We start from the raw sequence: 26208 nt of genomic DNA on the forward strand, positions 1-26208 counted from the left end.
AAAGGAGGATTAGGTGAATGGGGGTGGCTTACTATATCAGTGTGGCACTTCCTAAACCATAGATAAACCATTAACTTCGGCTCCCCCCACACACACCCAAATTAAACAGGCAAATACACTAGTCTACCTTTGAACAAACTGATTGAGGGGAGTCAACAAATGGGGCCCCCGCTGGCTCAGCGAGGACCCACAGGGGCTCAACTTGATGGAAAGACAGTGAGTGGGGACAGCCAAGCAGGTTTCAGATATCAAATAATATTTTAATTTCTGAATACTTTCAATTTTCCTTGGAATATAACACACAAAGACTCGACCAAACAGTTCAGTTATTATAACTTTTACAGTATACAGAAATGTTGCACTTAAAAAAAAACCTTCAGTTTTTTTAAAAACACAAACTGTAAACTCTAAGATACTGAATCAATCACGTTACCTATAAGTGCCAACAGTGTTATTTTGTCATGCTGATTTCAATGGTATTTTTTAAAAAGGGGGAAATATCAACAATTATAATACAAAGGGCTTGCAAATATACAAACAGATATAGGATTCATAACAATTCAAGAACTAAGGGGGGGACCCAATTCAAATTACAAAAGTTCACTTTTTATTCAAAACCTCAGGTTGTGTCTTGGACACATTCCTTGGCTGCCAATAAATTCCACAGTTCCTTCTCTTTCTTAAAATATGTTTAAAAAGCTAGGTTTGTCTTGGTCTGGGGAGGGTGTAGGGGAAGCTGTGTTGCATGTGATTCCCTCCAGCTCGCTAATTGGAGTGCTCAACTTCACCTAAAAAAATTTGGCCACCACTTGTAAGTGCATTTCCATCATCTCTGAGTTGCCTTCTAAAGTTTTATGTCTTCCTATGATATTTTCATGGACTCAGTTTTAATTCTTGCAGAACATATATTTTAATGATACACAGTTTTTTTTTAAGAAGCCAAGATTATATCAAAACTTATTATAGAACCACAGAAAAACTGGTTTGGAACCAGAAAAGTACAAAAAAAAAAAAAAACCAACTAGAGGTACACAGACATAGGACAATTAATAATTTGGAAAAAAAAAGACTTACTTTGTCCATTCTGCTAATTTTCTCCCAATCGCCTTAAATGCACTTTTAGCAACATTTTTTTTCAAAAATTTACCAAAAAGAAAAAAGACTAATTTCCTTTTTATACAAAAAAAAAAAAGATAAGTAGCAAGTTGTTCTGCCCAACACAGGAGTTTTCTTTTTTAATGCATTGTAAAAGTTCGTTTGACAGTCTCTCTCTCTCTCTGAAATTCACAGTCCATTAAATTCTTCCCCTCTTCCTTTAGCAAACTTGTAACATCCTTTCTTAACAGAAGGAAATTAAGCAAACAAAACCAGTCTTTTGCCTTTTCTTTCTCTGCTTCTCTCCCCCTTCTTATTTTGATTGATTTATTTATTGAATTGCCATATACGGCCAGTTAAAACTGCTGCCGGACAGTAACATATCCCGGATGAGGGTTTCGATGGGGGTTTTACCTACCAAACGGACGAAAAACAATTGCTCTATGACTGAGGAGGAGACCGTGCGGAGGGAAGGGAGGCGAAGCAAAAGCTTTCCGAACCGCGTTGGCTGGTTGGGGTACTGGCTCCTGACATACTCTTCCAAAGCGCACTGGGACTTTTCCTGCAGGCTTTCCACATGGGCTACATCAGACAGACCACAGGCATCTGGAAGAAAGTTAAAAAAAAAAAAAAAAGTGGGGAAAGAGGAAGAGAGAGAATCCATCTGATTAAGAGGCCTGAAATGGGTCACCTGAGGTGCTCACACAGTGCTCTGTCAAAGTGCCCCATCCAGACTTGGAGCAAATGCCTAGACACTGAAAACTTCAAGGGGGAGAAGCGAGGTGACAAAGCTTGAGCTGGTCCTGGAGTGTTTACTTTAAAATAAAACACGCTTGGGGTGCTACAGGCTTTCATTGCCCTGGTCCTCAGGCTGGGTCACTGGGAGGCCCAAGAAAAAAGTACATTGGTGTATCTGGCCCTATTTAGTACACAGACAGACAGACAAAACCAGAACCACCAATGCTTCTTCCCCATCCCTTGAATTTGGCTTATTATATAGTGTGTATAGGGAGGAGGGGTGACAACCTGGCCCAGCTTGCAGTAATGGCGTCCAAGACCCAGCCTCAGATTCTCCCCAAAGAGAGGGACTCATTTTTCTCCAGTCTTTGAAACTGATTTAAGTGGCCCTTTAAAACTGATCTTGTCAGTTTAGCCTATTGAAGGGCAGCCATGCAAACTGTGATCTCTCTGTTCATTTGAGCTGTTTCTTTCCCCTCCTTTTCTTCTCTCTCCCTTTTCTCCCACCCCCCTTTATTTATTTATTTTTTTAAAGTCCAGGTCTCTCCAAGAAGCATCCCCCCCTCCCTGTTATCTTCAGGAAAACACTTTTCTTTTCTTTTCTTTTTGTTTTTCTGATACGTGAAATTACAATAAGTGCCTTTGAAATGAGAGGCTTCTTGGTGAAGGCGGTTCAGGTTGTGACCTGACCTTTCAGGGCTCCCCAGACAAGACTGGGGTTAACACATGCATATTGTGAATCATTAAAACAGTTTTCACCACCACCTCCACTCCTACCACCAGAACACACATGCACCCTCCTCCACTCTGTCCAGGACTCCATGTGTCTACAGATGCCTAGGTGTCTGTGGTCAGGAATGAAAAGATCTGTTTGTCTAGGACTCCTTCCTCTCCCTCTGCATCAGATAACAGGAACCCTTATCTCTTTGTGAGGCCGTCTGCATTCTCCATACAGGCCTCCACATCTTCAAACAGTGATAAATTAAACTGTTTCGACAGTACCAGACATTTCTTTCTTTGAAAGACCAGGGGGTAAAGGCAAAGAACCAACAATGGCATCAAGAAATTAACAGCCACCCCCATCATCTGAGGTTATGAGAGGTGGGGCGAGGGCAGCTACGGGGCAGGACTAGGGTGCCATGACATTTGTGCCAGGCAAAGTAGACATGAGAAGCCCATGAGGAGAAGAAACCCCCTCTATACAGCTCTGGTCTGGCCAGAGTGCTGCCCTCTGATTGATTATCTAAGGACTTTGGAAGGTAGGGTTTAGGGTGACTGGGGTGGTGTTCTATGTGAGAAACAGTAACTCATCCAAGACAGCACAGTGAGAATGAGCCTGCAAGGGACTCAGCTAATGAGCTGGTTCCCAGATTTCTTTGAACAACAAAGAAGAAACTGTGGTCCTCTCTTCTGTCTGTCCTCTAAACTTACACATCTCTCCTAGCTTCCTCACTTAAAGATCTGGAGTGGGCTGACTAGGTTCCAGGCCCCTGCCAACGTCCAAAGGGGTTTGTTATTCTTAGTCAGAAACCCCAGTCCCTTCTCAGCCATGACAAAGGAATCAGCTGACAACTTAGTGCAAGAATGTGAAGGGTGGGGGTGATTTCCACCCACCTGGGCTAGGGCTGAACTGAGGGAGCCTAGAGGCAGCCAAAAGGCTCAGGTGTGGCCCGAAAATGGAAAGCCAGACACTTTCAAAAATCATTTGGCCTCAAGAGTTAATGAATATCAGATCTATTACTCACACAGGTTAAACTACATGCAAACTAATTAGATTTCCTAATGCAGTCAATGACGGTTTCCTATCTCCAGCCACATTCATATCCAGCCCAAGTTGGCACACACTACACTGTGGGTTGCTTGAAAACTGCCTTAAGTGTTTGCCTGAACAGGGGAAGCCAGAGGCCAGCCTTCAGCCCCCTGCAGACATTCTTGGAATTATGGTAGTCCTTCCACCCCTCCTGCCCTTCCTGACAGCACAGCCCTTCTCCTGGCACTCTGCATTATTTTCATGAGAAGGCAATTTAGAAAGCTGCTGCTCTCAGGTTAGGGTTGTCTGGAGCCCCAACTCCTACTGAGTTCACAAGCAAACTTTCCCCCCTGCAGGGAGAAACTTTGTCCTACAGGGATGATGCCAGGGCTGCAATGTGCCCAGGGGCATCTCCTTGAGGTCTCAGACAGGGTGCCAAAAAAGAAAAAAAGAAGAAGAAGAAGCAAGAGCTTGAGATTCCCTGGGGGGCCAACTAGGCCCAGAGGGCCTGGACTTAGGGAGAAAGCAGGAGAGAGCCTTCCAGGTTGGGTACTGAAAGAGAGAGGAAGGGGCCTGAGAGACCTAAGGTCCCTCTGGGAGTCAGTGTGTGGAGCATCCTTCTGCACACCAGGACCAGCCAGCAGTTATAATAAGTTCCCACTTCAACAGACACTCTGCAGTTTGACCTTTGAAAGGGGAAATAGGGCTGGCCACTTTTCCAGGCCCTAACTCTGTCCTGGGAGTTCTTGGGTACCTGGGAACAAGTCTCTATCCTACCTGAGGTGAACAGGACTATGGCCTTGAGGCAGCTGTACTCGGCTGAATCGACGTGCAGTGCCTTGAGCTTCTCCACTTGCTCTTGGAAGATCCGTATGTGGTCCATAAAGGCGACCACCCGGTCGGCCGACATGGGTGAAGCGTGCAGGCCAGCAGCGGCCAGGAGCGGGGCGACATGGAGGGGCATGGAGCACTGCGCTGCATTCAACACGAACAGCTCGCTCCAGGTGAGGCGAAGAAGGGCCACCTGGTCCGTGATCTGCAGGTCAGGGAAGAAGGGGATGTTCCGGGCCCACTCCACGGCGCTGAAGAGCATCCGCGCGGCCAGTTCGCAAATGTTCTCGATGCCCATGATGTTGTTAGGCTGCATGCACTGGCTGCCGAAGCGAGACGTGGGGTAGGGTTCCGCACGCAGCAGCAGGGAGATATATCCGGACAGGTACGAGTGGCAGTTGAGGGGGTCCCCGTTGGTCAGCGCGAACTGCCCGTGGGTAGGCTGGGTGGGCGGCATCCTGCCCCTCTGTACAGCTGCGGGGAGGAAAGAAGACACTCCACAGTTAATGATCAGCCTTGGTCCTGCATCTTTATACAAGACCCCAACCGGTCCCAGGCCTCAGAACAGCGTCAAGAACCAGGCAGGCCTGCTACAGCCAGGCACCCGGCAACCACTCCTCACAAATCACCTCCCAGGCCGGCTCTGACCGCCAGAGCTCAACACTTGCCTGCGAGGCCCTTCCGGGAGCTGGTCTGCCGAGGACCCAGAATTGGTCACTTTGCCTCGGGGTCCCCGGAGCGTAATGTAGCATTCTGGGGGCACCTTTCTTTCTTCTCCCCCCCCTTTTTCCCCAGCTAAACAGCTGATATTTCTTATTGATTGGAGAAGGAACGGGAGCGGAGCGTAGGGGGAGGGCGAGACGCTTTTTTCACAAGACATCAAGATTTTACCCCAGATGACCAGTGGCCAACCCCCGAGCGACTGACCCCAAACCATGTAACCTCCACCCCAGTCCAGGAGAGAAACCCCGGCGAGAGACAGAGTCTAAGACCCGCGTTTTTGCCTGATCAGTGAGCTCGGAGGAGGGGAGACAAGAAAGAAGAGGGCGGAGAGAGAAAGAGAGGCCGGCAGAGACGAGAGGAAGCCGGAGAGAGGCAGGGAACCGGCGGCGGGCGCTGGCGGAGCCCGGGCAAGGCCCGTGACGGCCCGGGAAAGCCAGAGAGGCTGAGGCTCCTGCTGTTATCTGACTCTGAACCGAGAGAGTCGCTCTCGCAGAAACACAAAGAAACCCCGGCTTTGGCTCGCCCCAACCCGGAGCCCGCGCCCCGCGCAGAGCGCGCCATTGGTAGAGCACTGTTCCCGGCTCTGGGCGAATTTTATGTCACAAAGACCCAGCTGGTGCAGAGCGAAAGCAGCGGCCCAAGGCCCCTTGTCCACAGTTTCCTACTCCCTACAGTGTTCTCTTTTCGTTTCAAAAGTGAAAGGAAAAAAAAGAAAAGCAAGAGGTATTTTTTTTTAAAAAAGCAGAATGTTAATCCATAGAAGGGTCACATGAGTGCTGCCCAGGAGGCAGCGTTAATACGGCGAAGTGCATAAAATTGCCATTTGTAATTTGAACCTTCTGTACAAAAGTACAATCTCAGGTTGTTTTTTTTTTTTTTTTTGAGAAGGTGGGGGTTGGGGAGAGGGGTAAGGAGGAGGGACATATGTTGAACATGCAGGAAAAGCAAGGAAAGAGAGAGAGAGGACTTTAAAACAACAACAAACAACAATCCATCCCTTGCAGAAAGGTGAACTCAATGAACTCTCAATCAATGCACAGGAAAGGAAATGCAGCCTGAAGAGAGAGTGGAGAAGGAAAGTCTGCTAAAGCGTGCGGACTGGAGGATGGGGGCTGGGGGTGGTCAGGGTTGCTGTGCAAACCCTGCTCCTAGTACCAAATCCCCTCTGGCTGCAACACGGAGGGCTTGGGGCTTCTGTGTCCTTACCCAGAGCAGGCTAGCCAAATGCACCCAGGGCCCCGGGACCGCGGGCGAAGGGGGGAGAAATGAGAGGCCGATACCTTCCCGTCTCATGCCCACTTTGAGGCACTTTTTGAGGCGGCAGTACTGGCACTGGTTGCGGTGGTGCTGGTCGATGGGACAGTTCCGGTTGGCGCGGCACGTGTAGCTCAGGTTCCTCCGCACGCTGCGCTTGAAGAAGCTCTTGCAGCCCTCGCACGTGAACTGGCCGTAGTGCTTGCCGCTCGACTTGTCCCCGCACACCACACACTCGATGTGCTGCTGCTGCTGCTGCTTGTCGCTGCCGGGGCCGCCAGGGCCGCCCTGGCCGCCAGCCGCTGTCTGGGCCGGCGTGCTGGCCGGGCCCCCTTGGCCCGGCGTCTGTGGCGTGTGCGGGGCGCCAGGCGGCGGGCCCGGCACGGGCGGCGCCTGCGAGGCCTGGCTGCCCTGAGAGCCGGGCACCTCGTCCTGGGGGTCGCGCCACGTGCTGACTACCATTGCCATATCTATGGGGGCCGCGTCCGGACTTCTGCTCCCCTGGCTGCGGGCGGCGGCGGGGTGGCGGCGGCTCCCGGGTCTCGGGCTCCTGCGCGCCGCCTTTTGTGTGTGCGAGGGTGCGAGAGGGCGCGGGAGGGCGCCCCGGGTGGCTCAGGGCTAGTTGATTGAGGTTGGTTAGTTTTTCCTTTTTTGTTTTTGCTTTTGCAAAGTTTTGTCGATTGCTTGTCTGGCCCGGTGTGTTTGTTTTGTTTGTTTCCCTCGGCTCAGCTTTGTTGGTTTCGGGGGGCTTTCCGTCAAGAGGGGAGGGCAAGAGGACAGGGGAGAGCGAGTGGGAGCAGAACGTGGAGAGAGGGAGGGGAGGGAGAGCTGCAAGTCGATTGTCTGGCTTCAAGACAGAAGTAGGAGGCCAAAAAAAAAAAAAATCTCTCCAAAGATCTCGCTCGCTCTCACTCTCCCTCCCTCTCTCCCTCTCTGGTTCACTCTCTCGCTCTCAGATCTAGTGTGCAGCGGAGGAGTTGGAGGAGGAGGAAGAGGAGGAGGAGGAAGAGGAGAAGGAGAGGCGACTGTCCGGGGGCCAAGTCCAGGGCAGCCCACAGTCAGCCATTCAGGAAAGCCATCGAAATCAGAAGGACTGGGAGAGCGGAGGCGCCGGGCGCGGGCGCGCCCTGGGGGCCAGGCAGGCCGGGGCGGAGACCGGCGGCCCGCGAAGTGGCCGGAGCTCTGCCCGGGTCCGGGGGAATCAGCATGAAAGTGGTCCGCGTCCGGCGCTGCGCGGCGTCGTCCTGGCGCTGGGCCGCCGCCGCCTCCTGCCCCGGGCGCCTGGCGCGCGCCGCGCTCGCTCCGGACGCCGCCGCCGCCGCCGCTCTTGGAGGCCGCTCGCTGCTCCCCGTGGGCCGCCCGGGCCGCCGCCGCCGCCGCCGAAGCCTCCGGGTCGGGCCCGGAGCCGCCGCGTCTAGCGCCGCCGCCGCCGGTGGAGTCGCTGCTGCCGCTGCTGCTGCCGCCGGAGCTGCTGCTGCTGCTGCCGCCGCCGCCTCACACACATAGGGAAAGAGTCAACTCGCCGGCGGCGGGGGAGAGATGATAAGAGAGAAAGGAGGGCAGATCAGCACCTAGAAGCGCATCCTTCGTGCGCAGAGGGGGGAGAAACGGAGAGAAAGAATGAAAGAGGGAAGAGCTGCGCGGCACCCGGAGAAAGGAGGCAACTCCGGCAGAGGAGGAGGAGAAGAAAACACACACGCGCGCACGCACGCACACACCGCGGAGAGAAAAGAGCAGAATCAAAGTGATCAAATATGCTAAAAAGGGGGGCGCGGGAGGGAATGCGATTTATAGGCGCCGGGGCTGGCAGAAGTGGCTTCTCCGCGATCAGCTCACTGAGCTCTCTATATAGTGAACTTTGACACGACTGCTGCAACTTAGCGCACGTTACCATGGCGACGGCGCGCCTTATAAGGCAGCCGCCGGGGTTGGCCTGGCCCGGCGCGCGCGCGCCGCCCCCTCGCCGTCATTGGCCGGAGCGCGGCGGCCCCGCCATGGCGGCAGCGGGAGCAGCTCGGTCCTAGTGCGAGCGGTGTCGCCTGTGCCGCGCGGGGCGCGCGGGGACGGAGGGGGCGGGGACGGGTGGCCGCGCCGCCCAAGCCACCGAGCAGGGGGGGGGGGATGGGCCCGGGCGGGCCCCGGGAGCGCGGACCCCGCTCGCCCCGCACCCGGCACCCGGGGTTACCGCCCCGGCGGCTAGGCGAGCGCGCAGCGCACACACTACGCCTCTTAAAGGCTCCGCGAGAGGTTGAGGATGGAGCCGAAGACTTAGTCTCTCGCAACTTGGCTTTGCAACTAAATGCGCGGCTCGCTCTCCACCCGGGACTCCCGGCGCATTATGTAGAGCCCACGATACCAAAGACGGAGAGCGCTTCCTTCTTCTTTGTAGAGGGGTACGCAACGGAGGTGGCAAGGTGCCGGGATCTGAGCTTGCTAAAGAAATATTTGGCTAGATCCGTGTGGTGGCAGATCCTTTGCTTAATGAACTCTCATCACTTGCTCAGTTTAGGAGCTCCTTTTTGTTTGTTTGTTTTATAGGGGAAAGAAGTCGTTCAATATCTGCTTTTTTCTTTGGAGGGTTAATATTTTATAAATTTGTGGCCTGACATTTTAATTGCTCAAATGGAGCATCTCGGATGCTGAGAAGCACAAGTAGACTTCACTTCATTGTCATGACGCAATTAAAATAAATTCCCCTCAACTTTATCCTCTCTCATTGGTTTTAGCTAACTGGCCAGCCAGTGACCTGTCACACACCCGGTCATGAAAAGAGAGCAAAAGACCTGTCTGTCCGCTGATGGACAGGCACAGGCAGCCGCTCAGCTTCGCCTGTGCACACCCTCCGTACACACATGTAAACGCACATGTATCAGATGCACATTTGTCAATGTACACAGACAAAGACGTCCAAGACGATGCTTCTAGGTCACAGAACAGTTGAATACGGACTTCATTGTTCAAATTCTCTTTAAACATCCATATAGTCATCAAAACACACCGAGAGAGCCTGCTCCCAGTTGGAAATATCACCAACAGAACTCACAAGAACCACACACAAACCGTAGTCTTCCTCCAGAGAGTCACGGTAGAAAAAAACAGTACCCCAACCTATCTCACCCTGCTCAGGATGCTCAAGCCTTTGACATCGCTGTGTCTTTGAAAGTGTGCCTGAGTTTTGGACATCAAATATATAGAACCACCCCCAGGACACATTTGATTCCACGGACTAAACTTGCTGTTAGATTAGGACCAGTTAGTTGATTGTGAGGATTCCACATTTGTATGAGAAATCTGTGTTTAATAGGGAGTCCCTTGCATCAAGCCAAAACTTGATCCATAAGTCAAAATGGTTTATCAGCAATGAAATTATTTTCTCACAAAAGATGCTGGGGAAAAAAGAGGACACCACAAGGAGTGAATTGAGAACTACACAAGAGCATCCTTGACAGCATGAACATTTGGCAATGTAAAGTTACTTCAATAAAAATAAGCCTGTCGTGTAATTGCCATGGAGAGACTGCACTTTCGGGCAGTTTCTTTTACACACACAGGCAGGGTGTGAGATGAGGAGGACATGAAGATGTGGGCAGACAGAAGCTGGCTTTTCGGCAAGGAAAAAAAATCCTATTTTTTTTTAAAAAAGTCCTTCTTAGCCTTCTCTTTTTTTTCTACTGAAATCACATATTGCACTGAAGTGGCAGGTGCTGTAATTATTTGAATGTTTTAAGAAATAACAAGCTATAGCAGGTACTAGACTATCATAAACCTGGTGTGTTCAATAAGGTGGCCACACAGTAAGACCAGGCTGAGCGTCTCTGGCTGGTTAGAGATACCACATAACTCTCCTACAGAGAACAAGAAAGGAAGAAGGAAAAAAAAAATCAGAGAAGTCGGTTTTTTTTCTTTTAATTTTTCTGATTTGGGGAATTATCTGATGCTAAAAAAATATCAGATTATAGAGGCGAGCTCAGCATATAGTGAGCCTGAGGTTGACACAGGAAATCTAATAGGTATTCCCATCTCGACTTAATAGATGGGCATAATTGATTATAGAGAAACGTTAATCGTGCCTCTCCAGTGCAGCCATTTTCATGGCAAGATTACTTTTTGCACACACACGGAGATGATTTTTGAGGAGGAGAAATTTCATACATGTATTTATATGTATATGCATGTATATATGTACATATATATATTGAAGGCTATAATTTCATTAGGTAGAAAAATCAAGATTTTTCCCTTTTACAGAACTGTAGCCAGCTAGACACACGGCCACACAGCTACCATCAAGTCAGGGGTGCTTCACTTTGTATTTTTGAACTCATTTAGCTATAGAAATGCTATTTAGAAGGGGAAGAAAAAAAATCACCATATGAATTGTAGTTAATTTAATGAGTGGATGAAGAGACAGGACAGCCAGACTGAGGAATTTAAAAAAAAAAAAGCAAAAATATTTTTAAATGCCCTTTTCAAAGATGCTCAGTTGTCTTAACTCTAAGATTTAAAAATCCTGACTAAAAGATACCTATCTACATATTATTTTTTAAAAAAAACTTAACCAAGCCTTTTACTACAAATGTAAATTTATTTTAATGAGAATTGTGGCAAGCTTTATCTGACTGGTCAAAGTTAGGGAAAAAACCATTTGTCTTAATCTGAAAAAAAAAAAAAGTCTCTAACTCCCAGGAATATGGTTTCCTTGCAGAAAGTGGTTGGCTGGTCTGTAATTCTTTACAGATTAAATCACAATATGAATACAGACCCCAGCAATGCCGAGTTTAACTCTGAGCTCAGTAGAATCCAGGATCCATTGAATTTCTCCTCTCCCTCCATCTAGTCGTGTGTGTTTTTCTCTTCCACCACACTGGCGCTCCGTGAATAGGGAAGGGGCTTCCATTGTGTCCCTCTGAACTTCCAAGTCAATGCAATTTTTAACCACTGGCTTGTGGTACTTTGAAAATCACCAGGGGCTGTCAGAGTTGGGTCCTCTGAAAAATTTACAGTGCTAAATCAGAGCATATGCTGGGAGGGAAGAATTGCTTAAGATTGGAGCAAGTACAGTATCTGTCTGCCCCCTAGTGTAAGAGTCCTCGCTGCCTAAAACCCAACTTTATAAGAAAAGGAGCCCTTAAAGGGAAACGACTTGGGGCTCATGTAGGCATAGGAGAATGAAACTTCTGTACATTTTAATCTGAATAATTCTTCAGGATTTAAAATTATTTGTCTGTGGCTTGGTTGGACTGCACTCGGATCTCGCCGGTTCTACGTTTCTCGTTTCTCGAGTCACTGGTGAAGGGATGATTTTTTTTTTTTTTGAACTGGGTTTATGTGCGTCCCCCTCACCCCTCCTCTCTTTTTCTCTCTGCCTCTGTCGTCTCCCTCGCTGGCTTTTTAAAAATGAAGAACCGTTCCATGATCATTTTGCACACAGCACAGAATTGCTTCTTAAGTCAGCCCGGCGCGGTTGCAATAGACAGCAAAAAGGTAAACCGTTTGCCTGAATTCAGCACGCCAGCACCACCACCCCGCCCGATGGTGAGTACCCTTCTCCTTGCGATTCTCCTAGCTTAACAGAGCTCGCCTTCAGGAACCGCAGCCGAGGGCGCCGGGCAAGGGCTTTGGTCCCTGCCCGCTCGCCCGCCCGCCCGCCCGCCTGCCTGCCTGCCTGCCTGCCTGTCAGCTGCACAAGGTTGCAAAATGAAGCGCAGAGGCAATTCGAACAGGAAATTCTGTTACCTAAAGCCAGAATAGCAGCAGCCCCTTTGCTAACAAACCCAGTCATTTGCTGCTTGGACAACCAGGCTTCTAGGACTGGTTTTCGGTCAATTCTATGGAAGGAAATGAGTTTGAGAAGACAGGATGAGGAGATGGGAGGCAACCGCGGTCTTTATGCTTCGGTTTAATCATATTTTGGCAGCTTTGCAATTGTATTTCCCCCCCCTCTCCCACCTCTGCTACCACACACATGTAATAAAATATGGCAACGCGCTGAATTGACTGCCCCCCCACCCCTTCAACCACAGTCCAAGGCAATGCATACACGTTAGCAAACCGATTTTCTGGAAAGCCCCAAGTCATCCCCAAACCCACATAGCACAAGGAGAAAAGTGAGAAAGAGGAGAAAGAGAAAGAGAAATACAGTAAGCAAACATACCAAAACCATATTTGCCTTGTTCAAGGTCCCAAACGGCTTGCATCTTCCTTCTAAACTGGAATAACTCTCCTTTAGTTTGGCGGGTGAAATAAACGCTTTGTTGGCCCCCTGAAAAGATGTGTCTTTGATAATTAAAGAGACTCTCCTCCACGGTGTTTATCTAAGCGATTGTGCAAACTGATAAAAAAGTAGGCATTAGTCTGCAGGGAGAAAAGAGGAAAGGTGAAGGCAGAGCTCTTCCACCTCAAGGAAGTGCTTCCCTGTGTACCAGGCGCTCTCAGCCTTTGGAAAAGCCTGCACACTAACTTTAGAGAGAGACGCGGCTTCAGGGAGCTTTGTACATAGCTGCTGAGGAATGCAAGCCTCGCCTTTAAGAAAAAAAACCCCAAACCGTAGGTAGGAGATGTCTGGAGTGATCCTTGTCTCTCATCTGATGCCTTAGAAGGAAGAGTGCGTTGTTACACCTTGTTTGGGGCTGGAAAGAGGAGACTTTAAAAACACCCTTCCAATTGGAAAAAAAAAATATCTCCCAACTTAATGAGTTTAGTCGGAGGCTGGAGCAAACGGCTCAGCCTTAGCAGAAAACCGCAAACAACTATAAGCAATATTGCAAAGCAAGACAACTGGAGGCACAGCCAAATTCCACTGTTTGGGGTCGAGAAGGATGGAGGCTAATCCTAAAGCAAGTTGGAAAAAAAAAAAAAAACAGAGGTGGGAGAGGAGGGGGAAAAGCTGCAGCCTAGTAGACTGGCAGACAGGGTTCTCTCACCCTGGATCAAAGATAGAACTTGAAACAGGAGGCCAACATTTTTTCTTAGGAATCAGTTGGAATCTTCATTTTCTACTTTTAACTCAAATCGCCCCCACCCAAATGATTTTTCTTCCTCTCCCCTGTGGATTAGTGCCTCCCTCCCCTTTCTACTGTCCATTCTAGAACTTTCCTGAAGAGGAAATCTATTTCTTTTGGGGGAGGGGTTCCCCATTTCATGCCTTCAAATAATGAATACTTAATTCATTCCCTCCCTTTATCAGTCCCCCCCCCAAGACTAAAGGAAGCAGAGATACAATAACTAGCAAAAATTGAGAATAGACCGAGCTCCTTCTTGCAGTTTAGTACAGTTTTAACTAATGGATTTTTGTTGTTGTTGCTGTTGTTTTGTTTTAAGAGAAGAATAATGGGGAAACATGGATCTTTTATTTTAGGAAACTGTTATGGTTAGATGAATGTCAGACTTGACAAATGGAACTAGCGCTCTTCCCTGCTTCTTGTCCTTGTCTTAAACAGGAATTAAGTTAAACACAGTGCTGAATGTTAATTGCATGTTTACTGGCTAATGAAAATTACAAATGGTTTTGCCACCTCAAACAATGATGAAAACTCTGAAGACACTGTAATTATATACTTTGAGGGAAATAACTCAGAATATTGATCATAAGAAGTGTAAATCTTTTTTTAACTATTCATTAATACCATAAATATGGGCTACAGAAGTTTTTCCTTGCGGTTTGTCTCATCAGTTACCCTGAGTGGATGGCTGGTGGGACTCCTCCCGAGAGGAGGTGAACTCTGTCTCTCAGAAGGAGGCCACGTGTGTGACTCAGTGCCCCCTCCCTTCGCCCCGCCCCCTTCATCCTAGCGGAAGGTCCAGTGATCTCCAAGAGGGAGGCCCGGCTCAGGGCAGGTGAAGGTGATCTCAGTCCGGCCTCTCTCCTCTCCTTCTCTTGCCCTCTTCTCTCCTTCTCTCTCCCCCCCTCCTTTTTCTTTTTATGCCAGGTCTGATCGATGACCACGTTCCCCAGCCTGGGCGTCTCGGATAACCTAATGAAAGACCAATTAGACCTGGCAACTCATTGCCACCCAGAGATGCAGTCCTGACCACTCTAGCTCCCTCCTTCAGAGGTGGCTAGGGCACTTCATTGCCAGAGAAGGGGGAACAAATTAGGGATTGAGGTGGCCGTTGGATAAGGTGACTTAGGCACTGAACCAGAACTGGATTTTGGAGTAATTATTTTGTGGTCGCTTTCTTTCAACTTTAGCCAAATTTAGAACACTGGCAGCCACTCCAATCTTGAGGGTCAAAGGTGAGGGATACACTAACCCTAAAAGGCAGGCCCGCCTTGTCCGAGAGGCCAATCAGGCAGTGGCATGGGGGTGGTGATGAAAAACCTGCCTGGCTCTTAAGGGGGTGGGGGCGAGAAACACACATGCAGGAGCCCAGCCCCAAGTGCACGTTTAAAGTGAAGTATTGAAGATTTTAAAAGAAGTGTTCAAGGCTTGTGGGACTGGAGTCCTCCTTTTCCCTGAGAATTCCCAAGGCTCTGGTCTTTGTCTTAGAAGGAATGGGGTTTCTGAATGGTGTGAAAGGGACAGAGAGGGTCGCTTCCAATCGATTTTGCTTGTCCTTTCTGCCTTTTCGGATCAACGCCCTTCAATGGACACAGAGGTGCTCTTTCAACCAAAAACTTGTGCTACATTTTCTGCCTGTATTGGTGCTAAATACAATAAGCATCGGGTAGATTTTCTTCTCTTTGCTCTCCAAAGCTAAAAAAGAAAAAAAAAAACCCACCCTAATTAAATTGTTTTTTTTTTTTTTTCTGGACAGTCAAGACGGACCAATTAAGTATGCATTAGTATAAAGATAGACTGTGCAGATATAGCGTTTTAGAAAGCCACGGTGATGACAAAGGCGAGGGCACTGGGGTGTGGGGAGGAGTGCCTGGATCCAGCCTGGTCGCACCTTCTTCTCTGGGCCCCAGGGGAAATTGCAAAGGCCCAGGCCTCAGGTGAGAGGAAATCAGGCCAGTTAACAACAGGTGGCCGGGGTTGTGGCGGAAGACTTGAAGACCCGAAAGCCCAGGTCTCAGAGGAGAGGAGCCTCCCGAGGAGGATTATCCCTCACAGACGACAGCTCCCGCAATTTAGCAATCCCAGGTGGCAGGGATCACAGTACAAGACGAGGCCGTGCAGTGCCCACTCTGCATCAGGCCCACTTCCTGGGGTCCCCGGGTCAAAGGGAGGCTATGTAATCCTGAAGTTGTGTGGGTACGCCCGGGGTAGGCGCTGACACCGCAGCCACCTAGAATAGAATGAGTTTACATCAAAGAGTAGCCCCCCTCCCCTCTCCACTTCACAGCTAAGCTCTTTTTTTTTTTTTTTTTTTTTTTTTTTTTTTGCTCCTACGGAAAAGGACATCTACGGAAAGTTCCCACCAGACGACCTGCGCGGTCCGACTGGCGACAAGGACAAGATGTTGGAGGAGTAGAAAGGCCAGGGGGTCACAGAAACGGTGGCGGAGAAGCAGGTCTCTAACTGTTGCTGCTGCTCGGAGCTCCTCCATCTCTTTTCCATCCTAGGAGGCATGGGCGGGCGATGAGCCTCGTGTCCCAAAGGGGACGACTATCAAAGCAGGGGGCTGGGGCCTCCCTGCGTGGCTACACAGTTCTCTGATAGGTGGTCCTGGGCCACGGGGACGCTAGCGCGTCTCACGATCTCCGGAAAGGCTCTCGGGGTGCAAGGAGCGCCCTGAGAAGGGAAGGGGGGAGTGGAGGAGACAGTGGCAGCCGGCGGGAAGGGGCTGAATGTCAAAAGTAAAAAGGTTGAAAAGGCAATTTTCCAGATGCGCTTTGCCCCCCCCCCCACTTCTCTCTTACTTGGGCCTCCCGCCCGGGCTGTAAATCTACGGCCGGAGGCCAGGACACCAGGAGTTCCCTCGGCTGCGGGCCCGACGCGGCCCCGCCCGCAGAGCGCACACCTCCCGGTGGGCCCCGCATCGATCCAAAGCCTAGCTGAGGATGTCACCGCACTAAATATTTACTGATCACACACGAATAGCCAGGGCTCGAACGATTTTCCTCTGTGAGGAGAGCGCAGAGAGCAGGGTAAATCATTTTATTAGTGTGGATAAAGCCCAGAGCACACTCCGGGCTGGAGTGTTTTAAGATGTGTCTTCAACGGGATGAAAAGAGTTAGGGAAATCGATTCGGAGTGATTAGAAGCCCCCGGGGTGACGAAGGGGGACCTGACTTGCGGGGATTTGGCGGGGTGGAGTGGGAGGAAGCCAGCCCCGAGGGGAATCGGCGGGACCACCGCCTAGGAGCTCCAGCGCAGGCCTTGGTCCCTCTGTCCTCGACGGGAGAGGTGACAGCGCATCAACGGTAAGAGTAGGGCAGCCCGGCTTCACCGATAGGGCTGAGCGGGCCACTGCGGAGGGGCCAAGGGCTAGGGACTGACGAACTCTACACTGGGAGCGGCAGAGGCCAGGTGGCCACCGGAGTGGACGACTCGCGTGGAGCGTGGACCACGGACACGTTTCATAGCTTGTAGTGTCTCCAGGAAGCCTGGGTGGCCAAGGTGTGGCCCCAGTTGATTGTATTCTTATCCCGGCATTTTGGGGATGACTTTTAGATAGCATGCCAAGCTTCCCCAACTTTCTCCTTGATCAGCCTCCCTCTTTCATCTTTTTTAGCATCCCTAAAGTAGCTCAGTCTCACCGACTGCTTTCTCCGCTACTCACCCAATGGCCGGGAGGGCCACCGGGTGGCCAGACACCCCCTCCCCTCTCTGCCGCTAGGAATTTGCAAGACCAGCGGATTCCAGGTTCGCTTCTGGGCAGGTGAGGGGAAGAGTGAGGCCAGCGAGGATTAAGGCAGGAGCTCCTAGAGAAGCAGCAGGACCGTGGGCTCTTGCTCTGGGTCACAGGGAAATCAGTTTTCGCAGGATCAGGCCCCACCCCAGCCGTTGGGGACCTGTCTGGGGTCCCCAGATTGGATTCTGGGAGTTAAACTGGTCGAGGTATAAAGTCTTGGGGTTCATGAGGTGTTGGGTAAATTTTACTGGTAGGGAGTAGAAAACCTTCTCCGCAAAGCCACCAGCAATGCCTGGCTCGAAAATGGATTTTTCACTTCTTGAACGCGAGTCTCGATACTGTGAACAAGCGTAGACCTTCGAGACAGCTGTAAACAACCTAGAAGGCGCTTATTTCTGGAGGTGGAGGGTTGGGGCAGAAGGTGAGGAAAGAGAACAATTCTTTGCCTTTTTCCTCCTTCTGATCTTTTCCTCAAAAGGCAAGAAAAAAAATCTTTCAAAAGAAACCGATAGCTGCCTACTGTGTGTATGCGTGCACACACGTTTTCATGTGCATATATGTAGAAAGGCGGTCTTTCCCATTGCTCGATTTGCTTAGCAGCTTGGACTATTCAGGTCAGGCTACCCTGCGTGTGCTTCGGTGCAACAGGAAGCAAGCTGAAAACTCAATTCACCACTTTCCAGAAGGGAGATTTTTTTTTTTTTTAAATATGAATCCCAGTGGATTAGAACGCTGTGTTCAGGTGTGAGGCAATCAGCCTCCCGCTCCCTCCTTGGTAATCCTGATTCCTGCTTTGGAAGCTTGTAGCCCCGCTGACCTAGAGGAGAGTCAGCTTGGTCTCCATTAACCCTTATTGGTCCTGACTACAGAATCAGGGTTAACAACACTATCTGCCCAGAGATTGATTTTAAAAAGGGATGCAAGGAAGGACATAAAGAAAAAAAAAGGGAGGGGAGGGAAGAAGGGAGAGAAAGAGAGGAGTGGGAACACTTTATGCACTTTGGCTGGAGGGATTTTAGAACACTTTGCCCTTCCCTTATGCCCCACCCTATCTTCACCCCACCCTACTCCCCTGCAAGCAGGGGTTTCATTTGGTGACAACAATCCCATCCATCAAGGCGGCATACTCTAGGGGATGGACTTTAGGAAATAAGAAAATAGGACATAGTGAATTCCTCCTCCCCTGTTTAACTGACCACCCAAATCACTTTCCCCCCCCCCCCTCTCTCTCTCTCTCTCTCTCTCTCTCTCTCTCTCTCTCTCTCTCTCTCTCACACACACACACACACACACACACACACACACGATTATCCTGTAAGAGATTAAAAAAAAAAATCTCAAGACAGACACGGTTTACCTTCTCTCATTGAAGTAAAAGAGAATTTAAAATCGTGTCAGCAGCCGAATTATAGCCATAAAATCTGAATGAGATTAGGAACATCCATTCAGCTGGCTTCAAATGTGGTGGCATTTCTATGGGTCCCAGGATGATGGGCTTGTCCAGGAGGGTGCAAGCCCATGGTAGAGGTTCTCTCTCCATTTTAGAAGTACCTCGATGGATTAAAGGTTCATACACTCAAACATTAGATAGAGGCTGCCACTTATGTGTACAGTCCTGGAGGCTGGCAGAAGGCAGTGCAGAAAGACTTCTGAATGAGCCCACTGGAACCACCAGAGCTAGGAGACAAGCTGGAGCAGCCCAGCAAGGGTACTACTACCTTTATGACTTGCAAAACCACAAAAAGGCACCTCAAAGCACCAGCTTCAGACTTTCAGTTGGTAGTTTTGGCAGGGTATTTAAGCACACAGTGAACATCTTTTGCCTGATATATTTATTCAAAAATTTAAGACTCTCTCTCTCTCTCTCTCTCTCTCTCTCTCTCTCTCTCTCTCTCTCTGTGTGTGTGTGTGTGTGTGTGTGTGTGTGTGTGTGTGTGTGTGCGTGCATCACCAGCAACTGGTGATTTAAATCTTAAATACTGGACTATAGATGGTGGCATCAGGAAACTTTCTGTCCCTTTTACCAAGCCTGGTATGGGCTATTCATGATTTCAGTATTAACGTTGCATTTCAAGTTACCTCCTGTTGAGGAAGTCCCAAGGTCATCTGAAACCATGTGAACGGCAGTTCGCACTTAGACATGGACAAAGTCAAGGATGATGGTTGGTCTCCACATATTTTCATTATCAATCGCCTGTAATGAAATCTTTAAAAAATGACAGTTAATTTTTTACAATGTAAGAAAAAAGGAAAAAAATATTAACTGATGGTATCTAGTGCTACATGTGAAGGTATTAGGAAGGAAAATATCCAGGAAAATTAATATTGTTAATTAGCTGCATGAACGAACTTCAGGCAAACACCAGCAGCACAGCAAATGAGGGTTCATTTGATTTAAATTCCTTAAACCGCGCACTCAAGTAAACTTCAGAGAGAGCAATAGAATTTAAGGATTCACTTTTTCCTTTAGGACATTTACCGAGCTCCAGTTTCAATATAAAGATAAAACTTGAGCATAAGTTGATGGCCAGAAATTAATATACTGCCACATAGAGGGACACTCTATAGTAATCTAGAGAACATTTAGATACTTATATCACCAGCTTTGCTTCTCTTCTTCAAAGGTGGCTTTTTGGAAATGTGGGGGTACTTATTAAAAATAAAGAAATTCCATACAGAATGTAAGAAGGATTTTTAATATCATGTTTCATTTCTTGGTAATAGAAAATATTATCTTGAAGGTATTCAAGCCGTACGTTTGAAAACAAATGACATTGACCCTGTTATTTTGAGGATAAGGTAGAAAACGGTAAATTTCCTATTTGTCTATTAGTATTCATTATACATTGATAAATTTTATCTAAGAGATTTCTACATACACGACTATGGTGAATTGCCTGAGACGGTGCCCTTTCAACATTCAAAGTAAAACTGAAACCATGAAAGGAAAGAAATATTGATTTCAGTGACAGATGTCACACTGGCTATTTCTTGACAGGACCATATCACATCATATGTCAAATGTCAAAGACGAGAAGTTAAAAATTAAGGACACTATGCTTATTGTGTGTTAGCCTATTTAGTCCCAAACATTCACAGTTTTCTGTTGCATATTTTCTTGTCGTCGTTGGTTATGTTTTCAAACACTAAAAAGAATTCAGTGTCATGAGATTTCGGTGCTGAGGTATCTTAAAAGTTATTTTTCCTTGATAGACTTGTCTGAGTGTTAAAGGCTCGTCTTATTTACCCATTGATTTTTCCCCAAGTGATTTTGGTTAATTTAATGGCTTTCAAAATCATGTATTATCTTGCAAAAATCCATTTTTCCTATATACATTCGAGTCAAATAAAAGATGTCTAATCTTTTTAAGGATGTATAGTTCAGTGTTCTTCAATTACTGAAGAACTACTCTTTCAACCTCCAGGGTTTTATTTAAAAAATAACTCCCAAATCTGTACTTTTTTTGTATTTATGTTGTATATGCCTGTAGGTACCTGCTGAGGCCATAAGAGGGGTCTGGTCCCCTGGAACTAGAATTAGTAAGCAACCCAACATGGGTGCTGGGAATCAAACTCTGGTCTTCGGCGGCGGGAGCAGCAAGTGCTTTTAAGGATGGAGAGATCTCTCTCTCCACACACACACACACACACACACACACACACACACACACACACCCCACTTCTTAACAAGTCTTAAAATTGACACTGTTATTGTCTGATATAACATGAACTAGAAAAGACTTTGACTCTCCCTGTTTATTCTGGAAATTCCTGTTATACTTAAGTACTTGGATGATCTTGGGTCAGAATTACCCAGCCCCTTTAAAGATCAGTGAATCAAATTTCTAGACAAGCACTGTGATGTTTACTTTGAAGTTTCAGTTACACAAAAGTTTTCCTAATAACTTAGAAGCAGTTCTATCCTAGACAAATTAAAATGGGGCATCTTTTAGCCACCATTTGAGTTTATGTCCTTCTGCCCTAGATGAGTCTCTGATTGTCAAGTAGGCGGCCTCTGTCTTCAGTTACTGTCTCGGTGTTAACAGGGTAAATGTTTAAGATTAAAAATGTTTCCAACAGTCCTGCTTTATAGAGCTAGAAACATTATTAAGTATCATTTAGATTTCTGTTTAGATTTGTATGTCCAGTCAGGAATGAGCAGTTTATAGTACCCCCCCCACCATCTCCTTCCTTTAAACAAACAAATAAAACAATACCACATATGTTAGCTAAAGAGAACCCCTCCCTAGACAAACAAATAATAAACCCTTCAAATGCAATGTCTTGGAAATACAGGCACATTGTTTTTATAATTGAATTCTTAATAAGGTTTCATTTCATCTCGTCTACCTACAATTTCTTCTTCTGTATTATACAATTTATGACTTTAAAATCAAATGTTAACAACATGCCATCATAGGCCTTTCTAAAGTGGGGAGAACTTTGAAAGCTAAATCCCTCTCTAAAAAAGGTGACAAGTGGCAGAGTAGGATGGCTTGCCCCTCTTTTTCGTGATGTCAGAAAAGTTTTCTTTTTAAAATTACTATTTTCATCTTTTTTACCAAGGGCAAAAGCGCAATGACAGGGAGAGGAAAACAAAAGCATTCTCTTCCATTCTTTGCCTCTTCAAACCCCACACAATAAACAAAGCAAAATCCACTTCCCACCTACCTCCCAAAGCAGCCCCTAGCATTGGGGAAGAGTTTCTGTGGAACTAACTGGGAAGCTTTCGGCACTCTGAGTTACCTAGCTCTTCAAGGGGACCAGGCAATGGCCAGCCTGGTAGAGCAGGAAGCAAGAACCCATCACTGAGAGGCAAACTTAGGAAAGTAACTGTTGAAAGTCTCCAAAGGAGATTTGAAGAGGCAGGACAGTAGAAGCTGATAGAACCAATTGTATTTTTTTCCAAGGCATTTCTAATTTTTACGATTATCCCCCCCCCCCCACACACACACACTTCTTTTACTATCTGTCTTTGTGCCTCCAGGGCCAGGGAGAGAGTGGGGCAGATCTGAGATTGCTTTCAGAGTTTCCTTCCTCTGATGATGGATTACCATGTCAATTTAAACGGCATAGGATTAATTTGTTTCAATGATTTCTCTTTAGGCTGAATGCCAGGCATTTTCTATCTCTCCCCCTTGCTCTTCAGAACAACAACGAGAGAGAAAGAGAGAGAGAGGGAGGGAGGGAGAGAGAGAGAGAGAGAGAGAGAGAGAGAGAGAGAGAGAGTCTTTCCATATTTTAAGTTGAGAGACAGTAATGGAAATAGACAAGTTGGGTGTACTGTGGCAACACAGTTACAGGTTTGAGTCTTTTTATCTCTGAAACATACAGTCAGTCACATTAAAATGAAATTGGTCCCAACGTTTATTCAATAAGTACTTGTCTTGTAGATAATCCAGTGTAGAGTGCTTCTGACATATAAGGATTTAATTTCTCTTGGACAAGTTATTAGTACAACACGTTTAAACTCACCACTACCATGAGGTGATTGAGATCTCTAACAACCTTAAATACTCACTGTGCAAAGAGAGTTTGTATGAGGGAGGGGACCCTTGGGAGAATGCACGTTTCACACATGCACACACGAGAGCAACACAGGCACCCGTGCATGTCTGTGCCTGTAGTCACACATCTCCTCAGTTCCCATATCCACATTCTTCATTGATGCTAAAAAAAAATTCTATCCATTATGCAGGTGTATCTAACCTTTCCAGAAATGAAAATATCCGGTTTTAATTTTTTGAAGGATTTCTAAAGTACACAAGAAAAAAAAATGCTTTTCAAATTCGCTTCCTCTGTGAGACCAGACCTATTATGAGGTAGAACGTGGTACGAGAAAGCACCTAGGTGCCATCCAAAATCAAGCACCGCCCTCCCCATCGCCTACCCCCTTCCCCACACTCTTCTCACTTACACTAAACTTACAGCTAGCTAGAGGATGCTGCTGAGAGAAAAAGGGCAATTTAAGTGAAATGGTGTATCCTAAAGTGATTCTTTTATTTCCCAGTTTAAAGGGCACTCCTTCAGCAGTCTCAGAAAGATAGGAGAGGGATTCCAATCTAAGTACTGATCATCTTGGGAAAACATGATGGTTTCCACTCTTTTTTCCTAATGGTCTCTCGTTATTCCAGGACCGCCCCCCCCCAATGAAAATTTAGCATCATAGTTCGGAATAATAAATTGCATTCGAAATCTGAATACAAATAGTTTGCAGAGCCTTCTCCCTTTCTCTTCAGCCCTCCGAATGCTCGGCCGCTCTTTATTCTTGTAGCTCCCAGTTTGTAAGGACAGACACAATCAGAGGCCAATCAATGGCTGTCAGAACTGAATCTATGCAATTTTAATTTGTTAAAAAAAATAGTTGTTGGTTGCTAACCTCAGGGGGGGGGGGAGACTGTGTATCTCCGAGAAAACGGAATCTTGGGGAGCTCTCCCTGGGAAATGGTATTACATGTGAGCAGAAAATCCAGGCAAGAAAGGCTAATTGAATGGAAAGAGAGAATTAGGTTAAAAAATAGAGTACAATCTAATATCCCATTTTCACTAGTGTAACTTGAAATGAAGGTGTCTTCGAGTCGCCAGTGATGCCAGAGCGTTTAGATGTTGGCCACAGATGGGAACACCTATTGAAATGTGTCTGAAGAAGATTAATAGGGCTTGTCACTGTTGGGAAAGCACGGCTTGGCTGTAACTTTCCACCGGCCCAAGATGAATTACCGATGAATGCTCACTTATCAACCCCATCGCTATCGTTCGACACTAAATCAAATTGAGAAGTTATCTGCAATCAGAAAATTTCTTTTTAAAATAGACATATACCTTTAGGCCCCAACTCCTTAATAATCCCATTCAGAAAACAATCCCCAGCCCTAGATGCTTCTTCGGCGCAAGCCGAATTATATAGCTCAGTAATAAATATATTTTTAAAGTTCACACGCAAACGGACAGCTGGTCAGGCTGAGGAGTTTGACAGTATTTTAATGAGTATGAAGGCTTCTTGGAAGTCACCGTTTAATATTTCAGCAAATGCATTCTTATTTTTTTTTTCCCCATTTAGATCCACTACTCCCTTAATGGAAAAGCAAAAACGAGAGAGTGGATTTGCTGGCCTAACTTTGGGACCTCACAGTTATCGAATGCTCTGGTAATATAAAATTATGAGGATTTTTAGTTCAGATAGAGAACAGAAGAACTAAGTTAAATGGATGGTTGAGAAAGGTACCCATGTGGAGATTTTAATGGCTTAACGATGCTGCATATGTCTCATTTTGGGGATGTGTTGAGACTTCTATTGGACTAGGCGTTCAGTCGATGACAGAAATAGACTCAGCCTCCCCCCTGCCAGTTTCCTCTTTTTAAAATTTTTTTTATTTATTTATTTATTTATTTATTTATTTATTTATTTATTTATTTATTTATTATGAGACAGGATTTCTCAGTAGATATGGAGCCAGTCCTGGAATTCACACTGTAGACCAGGCTGGCCTCAAACGCACAGAGATCCACCTGCCTCTGCCTCCCTAGTGCTGTGTTCTCTCTCTCTCTCTCTCTCTCTCTCTCTCTCTCTCTCTCTCTCTCTCTCTCTCTCTTTTAAAGTAGCATCTCACTATGGAGCCTTGACTCACCTGGAACTTTGAGAGTCTCTGTTCTCTGTCCCTCCAATGCCATGTTTAAGGGCCTGAACTACCATGCCCAGCCTTCATATCTCATTTTGAAGGTGATTTATTTGAGAAGCAAGACAAGTCTTTATCTCCTTTTATTATTTATTAACGAACTCTGGGCAGCTAGTATCTTTCCAAACTTAGGTTCATTTTGTTTCAATAAAACCACCAAGTGCTGTGTTTTGCAGTGCCCTTCCTACTCATGGAGTCCTTTCGCACGCAGGAGTCATTTGACTTCTACTGAAATTCTGTTCAGGCAGATTTTTGTTTTGAATTTCCATTTTGCTGATGAATAAACTGAGGCTGGGATGTCTGAATTCAGGGAGTCAATAGAGACATAGACAGAACTGGAAACTGTGTTCCTATGTCTCGTAGTTTCCATGGGGGATTTTTTCTTACACCCCAAGTCATGACACAAATCGAGACTAAAAGACTATGGCAATGGTGATTATGACTAGCATCTAACACATGCTAGAATGTGAACACTAACATGCTACTTAACCCCTGTTCATCTCTTAAGTAGATCAGACAACAAAACCAGGTTTCTAGATGTTAGGGATTTGTCTAAAACATACATTGCTGGGAAATTGGGGATACTCAGGAAGTTTGAATGAAAAGCCAGGATGATGGTAGCTTATTCTAGGACCCAGTCTGTAATTGCAAGAAGATTTGCATTGCACTGAGTGGGCACAAGACATCTCTCTTATTTTCTGAATATGAAAATTTTTCAGATTCTGAGGCAGCGTGGAATAGTTCATGGCTCAGTTTCTTTGTATTTACTTATTATTTATGTATCTAATTTGCAGTGCTTGTGATCAAACCCTAGGGTCTCACACCTGCAGAGAAAGTCATGTACCACTGAGATGCATTGCCCAGCCCTGTACCCTGACTGTAAATTCCAGCTTTGCCAGTTACCAAGTATATGACCTCCATTCCACTGGCCTTTATTTTCCTCCTCTCAAAAAATGGGATGATTAGATTCAGTGTACCGAACTAGGATGTTTGGAGATGCTTTTCTCACTTCGGAGAATGAGGAGCGGAACCAAGAAGCAATTGTCATGTCTGAGTCGAGGGTCTATAGGACTCATTCACAGGCAAAAGGGATGGCTCCCCCCTTCTAGAGGCTGTCACTAAGAATGCTCAGCACTATAAGAAATTATTTTATTTGCTTTGCCTCTAGAGAATCTGGAACTGTCATCTCTAATGGGTCTGGACCAAGACCCGCGTAGGCTCAGGTCTCTTCTCCCAAGTAGCGTCGTATTTGTCTTCAGTTTATACGCAGCATCTGATGATTTGAGATCTGCACCAAAGTCCTCATGATGCTTAATACAACTCAAATGCTCTGTAGATAGTTTTACTACATATAGTTACACTATATATAGTATAGAAAATAAGTATGTATATTATATTATA

General features: G+C 46.9%; 1 protein-coding gene and 1 long non-coding RNA gene across 11 annotated transcripts in view; one reads left to right on the forward strand and one right to left on the reverse strand.

Annotated features, from left to right (window-relative positions):
- Positions 1–239: 239 nt before the first annotated feature.
- On the reverse strand, positions 240–13186 carry Nr2f2 (nuclear receptor subfamily 2 group F member 2). 3 transcript variants are annotated; one of them, XM_050149203.1, is made up of 3 exons: positions 12546–13186; positions 4361–4888; positions 240–1701 (listed from the first exon to the last, which is right to left on the reverse strand). In XM_050149203.1, the coding sequence occupies exons 1-3, from the start codon at positions 12586–12588 to the stop codon at positions 1427–1429; spliced, it is 846 nt and encodes a 281-aa protein (XP_050005160.1). In that variant the 5' UTR covers positions 12589–13186; the 3' UTR covers positions 240–1426. The 3 variants fall into 3 exon arrangements, with proteins under 3 accessions (XP_050005160.1, XP_050005159.1, XP_050005161.1); XM_050149202.1 differs by lacking the exon at positions 12546–13186 and adding an exon at positions 6418–8189; XM_050149204.1 differs by lacking the exon at positions 12546–13186 and adding an exon at positions 6344–6475.
- LOC126505954 (uncharacterized) overlaps positions 8613–26208 on the forward strand; it is a 48707-nt gene continuing 31111 nt past the window's right edge. For 7 of the 8 annotated variants that reach the window (XR_007593021.1, XR_007593022.1, XR_007593024.1 and 4 more), the window contains exons 1-2: positions 8613–11926; positions 24192–24278. This is a non-coding gene — a long non-coding RNA (uncharacterized lncRNA). The remainder of the gene's footprint in view (positions 11927–24191; positions 24279–26208) is intronic. The other variant, XR_007593025.1, reaches the window with a different exon arrangement.

This window comes from Alexandromys fortis, unplaced genomic scaffold (genome assembly GCF_014885135.2).
Source record: "Alexandromys fortis isolate MF-2015 unplaced genomic scaffold, M_Fortis_MF-2015_v1.1 scaffold_67, whole genome shotgun sequence".
Taxonomy (NCBI): domain Eukaryota; kingdom Metazoa; phylum Chordata; class Mammalia; order Rodentia; family Cricetidae; genus Alexandromys; species Alexandromys fortis.

Coding starts and splice junctions, on each gene's coding strand:
- Nr2f2 (XM_050149202.1), bottom strand. CDS start 6,859: ATGGCAATGGTAGTCAGCACGTGGCGCGACCCCCAGGACGAGGTGCCC. Junction 4,889..6,417: donor AGTGGGCATGAGACGGGAAG/GTATCGGCCTCT, acceptor TCCTCCCCGCAG/CTGTACAGAGGGGCAGGATG. Junction 1,702..4,360: donor CATAGTCCTGTTCACCTCAG/GTAGGATAGAGA, acceptor ACTTTCTTCCAG/ATGCCTGTGGTCTGTCTGAT.